The 6,835-nt window shown below is 42.3% G+C and overlaps 1 protein-coding gene across 4 annotated transcripts in view; it reads right to left on the reverse strand.

The window, feature by feature from the left end:
• LOC146811197 (uncharacterized) overlaps nucleotides 1-4,786 on the reverse strand; it is a 76,518-nt gene extending 71,732 nt beyond the window's left edge. For 2 of the 4 annotated variants that reach the window (XM_085618229.1, XM_085618228.1), the window contains exons 1-2: nucleotides 4,642-4,748; nucleotides 3,374-3,451 (exon numbers count right to left, since the gene is read on the reverse strand). In XM_085618229.1, coding sequence (XP_085474355.1) covers nucleotides 3,374-3,451; nucleotides 4,642-4,690 — 127 coding nt within the window. In that variant the 5' untranslated portion in view covers nucleotides 4,691-4,748. Of the gene's footprint in view, nucleotides 1-3,373; nucleotides 3,452-4,641 lie in introns of all 4 variants that reach the window. The other 2 variants (XM_085618227.1, XM_085618230.1) reach the window with 2 other exon arrangements.
• Between the last annotated feature and the right edge of the window lie 2,049 nt (nucleotides 4,787-6,835).

Below are 6,835 nucleotides of genomic sequence, written 5' to 3' on the forward strand. Positions count from 1 at the left end.
GATGGTGATCCCCCTCCTGAAAAAGCCCGGTTTGGATACTGAGGTCCTGGCCAATTACAGGCCTATTTCTCTTCTTCCGGCTCTGGCGAAGATTACAGAGAAACTCTTTCTAGGGGGACCCCAGCTAATGAAGGGTTCGGACGGGTGCGCCTAGGGGGGCTGAAGATCATGAACTTAGTTTTCCCCAAGTTAATCTCCAGTCCCCTCGAGGCACAGAAAACCATAAAACCGTCCAAAACCCGCTGGATACCCGTTGATGTCCGCGACAACAGCAATGTGTCGTCAGCGAACATCAGAGCGGGCACCCTGCCAGAAGCCAAAAACGGAGCATCGCTATCCTTAAGGTTATTTAGTTCATTAATAAGGCCATTTACATATAAACTAAACAATGTGGGAGCCAGTACACATCCCTGTCGAACTCCACGAGTTACAGGAAAACGGGCTGAGAGTTCCCCATTCTTCCCGCACCTCACCTGTGCGAAGTTCCCTGTGTGGAAGCGAACCAGGACATCAAGAAGAAACGTTGGTAGACCAAGATCCTTTAGCACCGACCATAATTTCTCCCTAGGGACCAGATCAAAAGCGGCTCGCAGGTCCACAAAAACGAGATAGAGGCTGCCACCCTCTACTCTTGTGGTTTTCCAATAGAGGACCTGGAGCCGAAAGATCTGGTCAAATGATTCACTGTCTAAGATGAATAGATAGTGGATCGAACACGTTTTATCACATGGAGGAGGTGTATTACTATCTGTCAATCATAATATTTTGTAGAAATCGGAAGGGGCTGGGAAATTGTGTAGATAGAAATTATCGCTTATTAGGTGTATAATTATAAAAGGTAAATATACTGCAGAATTGTATTGGTGTCTGCAACGACCTACAAGACAAGCTACTATATTGTTTTATTTTTATTTTATTTCCTTTGGTGAGCATTGATATAGTGCTTGAAAACCCTCATACCTTGTTGTCGGCCCCCTGCAGAGAGATGTGTGAAAGACAAGAGTCTGGATTGTTCTATTTAGGAAACTCAGGCAAAAGACTGAGAAACAATATTAAGCAGAACAACCTGGTTACATTGTACACATTGAGAATGCAGGCATGCCATGACATTCAAATCGCAAAGCCTTGTTTTGTGCCGATAACCTCCTAAGAGAGAGCAGCATTTTCCCACTTGACACGAATATATAGTTTATTTCACTCCAAATGTGTTAGAACAAATTTGGGGGCAGACCAAGTTCACCATATTCTTCTATTCTTTGACAAAATAATCATTGCTGTCCTGCAAGGATTTGGGGCTTGAGTCGCTTTAAAAAAAAAGAAAAAGCACAGAAATAGGTTTATGACTTGGCCTGTACCTACATATGTGCGTTTGTTCAATTCACAAACATTGCCAACAGTACAGCTGAAAAGCTGCGCCACAAAGGAAGTTGCCAGGCTTACTACTGAAAGTGTCAATGCACCTCTCCCAGGAGCTCTTGTTCCCGGTTTGCAAAAATGTAGAAAAGGTGAAGTTCTGCACAGGAGGAGTAGAGCCAGCTGTGCGAATGCATATTTCATTTTTCACTCAGTGAGCAGGGCCGGCATTCGCGCTGTTGGAGCACGTGTGACAAATGACAATCATTTTTGGCGCCCTCCCATGACCTCCTCCTCAGATTTCCTCATGACCACCGGGCATAAGTGCCCCTCATCTTTCCATAGCCCCTCTCTCACATACATTTTTTTTTGTTTAAAGCACTGGTAAAGGCTGATTTTACTAATAAGAATGTATAGCTGCCCAAACAAATCCTTTTCAGCAACATCGGGACTAGATAACAAAGGACCAACCAGCTTCTTTTGTTGGGGGGACTCTGCAGTACTGGCAGAGCTTGAAATGGAAAAATAGAAGTGCAGGTACTCAGTTGCAGAGAACCTGCTTATTTCTGAGAAGTGCCGGTACTCTCCAGCTAAAGGTATTGCATTGCTCTTGAGAAGTGCTGGTACTCTCCCCCTCAAAATAAAAAAATTCTGGCACTCAGTTTCGAACAGTACTCGCCTATTTAAAGCACTGAGTACTGGGAGGTCTGCCCTTAATCTAATTATTCTCCTTGTTTCTTTGCAGTAATTCTTTCTGGTTGACTTTGCAGCTGCCTCTGGCTGGCAGGGAAGGGAACAGCCAGAGCTTTAAAAGGTATGATGTTCTGAACAAGCAATGCACGAAGAGACGCAGGGCCAGAACCATTGAAGCGCTGTGTGCTCGCAGGTGAGAGTAACTTAATGGCCTCATTTTTGGGGAATTGTCTAGGGCAGCGTTGAAAGTGTTCTTGCTGCACTGCTCAACATCAATGTGAAAGGGCAGGAATTCATCAAATTTATGAAATACGGTGCATTCCTGTCCTTTCCCACTGCGCTGGCATACAATTTGCTGCAAGTGCCAATGCAGGCATCTATGCATCATGGTGCAAGGCTGTCTGTGTTGGATGCTGGATTGTGTTTTGCAGCAAGGGGGCACCTTCCTGCGCAAAAACAATCCCAAGAGGAGTTTTTCTCTTTCTATGTGTGATATTCTGCAGCACACATGAAAAGAGGAAAAAAGCGAGGAGAACTAAAAATATTTCTACTCTCTGTACCTGCTCTGGGAGACAAAAGGTTTTGACACTGCTCCAGGTTTACGTGATTAAGTAATTTCAGGACAGTGTCAAAATCCATGAGTGTTGCATGGGAAAACCCACCACAACGCCAATGGAGCGCCTTCCTGTCATTGAGTAACGCAACACAGTGACTTGCACTGCTTTCTTTTACTCCTTATCTATGAGGCCATGCAAATCTAAATTGTTATTTAGATTTTATGAATAAAAGGTTGGGGGTAGGAGGGAGGGAGTACCAGACAGGACAGTGAGAGGGCAAAATAGAAATGGTACCTCAATCACAGCACAAGCAGCGGACAGACACTCATTAACTTAAATAAAACTGTGCTTGGTTCCTGCTCCACAGAAGGCAATGGAAGTGACACTTGACCTGCACTGGCCAATTAAGAGGCAGTGAAGAAAAGTGCCTCTAAAACCAGCAAATGGTAAGCAATAGGCGGGCTCTAAGCCCGTTATTGCAAACAATAGTGCCTTGCAAGCAAGAGCATACTCTAGCGCATTTTCACGCAGGCTCGACCCTAAAAGAGAGAAACAATGTAACCACTTTTATTAAAATGTGCAAAATACGCAAAGCCCAATAGTTGAATATTAGCCAGTTAAGTTGGGCCAAGTCAGAGGTAGGGAGGAAAGACTTGTACTTCCAAACTTGTCCTTCTACTGTTTGTTTTCTCTCTATTTTGGTGAAATGAAAATGTAACATTTATAGGAACACGTCTGCCCTATATGTCCAGGACATCCAGCATCTTTACCTGAAGACCCGCCTTGATAGTAGGTGTACTTCACAGTCTGCACTTGTCTCCGGTCCCTTCGAATGCTGTTTACGGTACCTGCAGAAGAAGTTTGAAATTATGTGTCTGAAGATCAGCTGCACCTTAAGATTGAGAGCTAAGCAGATTTTCATGTTTAGCACCTCCTCCGTGTCGTTCTGCAATGCGATTTGGGGAATTGCTCTGTTCTTTTTGTAAATCAATACATTTTGCAGAAAAATTATCCTTACCAACAAGGATTTCAGACATGAACCCACAAATGTTTCAAAGTCTCCCCGAATTTGCTTTTGCAGAGTCAGACCTTACATTTTAATTTTGATGCATAAAGAGAAGACTTAGCAGTCCTAAATGATTGTTTACACCACCGAAGACCCTGCTGTCAGAGGACATGTTTAAGGAAGGGTATTCGATATGTAATGTGCCTGTGACAGAGGCAGGACCTCAAATGAAGTGATAAACTGAGTTAAAAACAGACAACATCCTGCTGGGTGAGTGTGTCTGGCAGTCAAAGTGGAAGAAGGATGGAACTGAATCAACTGAATGGAAAGGATGTAAATATGTATATGATATACCTGTTTACATTTTTGCATTTTTATTCGTCATAGTTGCTCCTCACTGCTTTCTTAAAAGTGTTACCCAATCAAACGTTTTATGACCGATAGACTGCCCTCTTGAGCTAGATTCATCACGAAATGGTTCATGTCAAAATCCTTCTGCCAATTAATAGTAATTATATACATACATAGATACATGAATAGATAGACAAAGAAATAAATAAACAGAAAAATATGTATTCAGGCACAGTGGCTTCTAGATTTGAGATTCAATCTCAGTGTTCGGATCATGCTGTTTGCAAGTCAGTAGTTACTGGAAGGACAGAGCTGCAGTCTTTTTTTGCCAAGCTCGAGGCATTAACAATGTATAGAAGGGGTGTCCAGCGTAGGTTCAGTAGCACCTGATCCATGCCAGAACTTTAGGATAAGCACAAACAATGTAAATTAGTTCTGCTAAAATTCATTCCATGTAGACTTATATTTCCTGGCATGGTTATGGCCCTCCTTGACCTACGTTGGACACCACTGATTGGACCCAGCATGATTTGGTTCAGTAGTTTGTTACCACCCTCAGATTAATGAATGGTGCAGACAGTAAAGTTACCTCTGGTTGGACAGGACACAATCATTTCTGAACTAACTAGAATTTGGATTAACTTTATCAGGGAATCTCTAGAGAGAGAATATGCTTCTTACCAAGGGAGCAGCAGAGAGCCACTACGAGGAAGGCAATGACCATCTTCATGTTGGCGAGAGGAGAGTTTGTCGATGTCAAGCTTAACCTGTTTGGATCTTGATGACAAGCTCTGGGCAGAGACCCTGTACTTGTACCAATCTCGGATGCTACAGCTCAACCCCCAGAGTGACGTGGCAAGGCAGGTGCTATGGTCAGCAAACAACACACATCCTAGAGTGGTGAATTAATGTGCTTCATTGCAGTCAGATGTCAAAACCAAACATCTAGCACTTGACACTAAACCTCTAAGCAGAAAGTAAACATTCCCAGGGCTCTAAGATTTGAGCTGACGTTTCTTTACCTACCACCTTCTTTTCCCAGCAATAATGACTATTGCCATATCTAAAAGATATTTTGAGTCGTGAAAAAGTAGCGTTTTTTAAATTACTGTTCCTGATAATTCCAGACTTCCTCCAGTTGCAGGGACAATACCCATATTCTCCAGATCGGACAGTTAACTTACCTGCTAGAACCAGAGGATAAAAAGCAGTGAAAATATTGGTTGCACTATATTGTTTACTGCCTTCTGGAAGAGAATGGAGGGGAATGTTCAAGTTATTTTTCAGTGGCCGGGAACCCTCTGATTACTATGTGGCTACCCCTCATTGCAGAAGGATCAGTGGGCACATTTCATTCCACTGTCTAGATGGACAAAAAGATAGTGCTCTGCCCATGGCCTAGTGTTTTCCGGATTCATTGAACAATGAGGAAATGGAAGCAGCTGAGTCAGACTGAGCTCCAGAGGTTGTCATCACTCTGAGTGGGAGTGCACCTCCCAGGTTCATGCCGAACCCCACAGTTGAGATAAATAGCGTCATGCCCTGTGTCTGATTGAACTGGTAATGTTGTGTATGCAAAGATACCACCATCTTGAATTTAATGGTTGTGAAAAGGAACAGATTAGTGAAATATTGCATTTTGTGATTTCTAAACGTGAGTCTGAAACCAAATGCCAGATTTAATGAATTCTTACGCAAGGCAGCACAGTAGCCACAAATACTGTGCCCCATTGCATGAGAAAGAGAGAGCAGGAGAGCGCCAAGTCTAGAGTTATGGCTCTCTCCTCTCCTCTCCCTAGCGCCAGCACCGAATTTTACTACTGAGCGCCATGCACACACCTTTGTGCCGCAGTGCAAGGGTGTGTGCATATGTTTAGCACAGGTTTTGAACTGGAAGACTTCTCTTCCATTACAAACTCTATGCCTAGAAAACGTTTCCAAATGTCACTGTGTGCTGTATAGTGCAGCACACATGCAAAGTCACAAAAGAAAGGAGAAATGAAGCCAGTTCTCCGTCTAACACCTTCTTTCAAGTGGCGTTAAGTTTTGATGCAAAAAGCTGTCTTAAATTTTTGATAGAATTTTGTGTCAAACAGCATGCGTGGTTGCATGGAAATGCCCATGTACCACCCATGTAATGCCCCCTTGTAGCGTAGCACTGTTTGATGATACTTTTTGGCAATTTCTAGAAAGTAAATAACAAAAATAACATTTTGTGTTGATTTACATCACTTTTGTCATGCAAACACCGAGCAAAATGTCTGTAAATCTGACCCTAAACGTGAAAATAAAATACCACTACAGTTTTAAAAGCCCTGAATCTTTCTATTCAGCCACAGGATGCACAATGCGTCTTTTCAAGGCGGTTTAATTGTTGCCACTTTAAAAGTATGTTGTGATCACCAATGGGATGAAGGCAAGGCTTGAAGATGATTCCTCATCCTTGCTTCACCTTGCCATGGGTCTTTAAGGAGGTATTAGTGATCCAAGAGTACTGCTGGAGACCAAAAACGTTGTGAGGAACCTTTTTAGAAGAGGTTGAAATACAAATGTTTGCCAAATTGACATACTTAACACTTCCAGAAGGTTGCAAATATATGTACATTTCATGTAACATAAAGTGGGTGAAAATTCTTGCAAACAAATATTTTGCAGAAGAATTTCTCTCAGTGAGTGAAAATTCTTGAAAAAAAATATTTTGCAGAAGAGAATCTCTCCCCTAAATTTTAGCAAGAAAATTCAAGCTCTATTAAAGTGTTTTGGTGGATTTGTTTTCACAGTTTAAATTCCATAATCTTCACCAAGTTTGCAAAATTTTGAACAGAATGTTACATTGGATTGTTATCAACTTTGCAACTTCACACACTCAAAGTCC

The sequence above is a fragment of the Triturus cristatus genome, chromosome 7 (assembly GCF_964204655.1).
Source record: "Triturus cristatus chromosome 7, aTriCri1.1, whole genome shotgun sequence".
NCBI classification, from domain to species: Eukaryota; Metazoa; Chordata; class Amphibia; order Caudata; family Salamandridae; genus Triturus; species Triturus cristatus.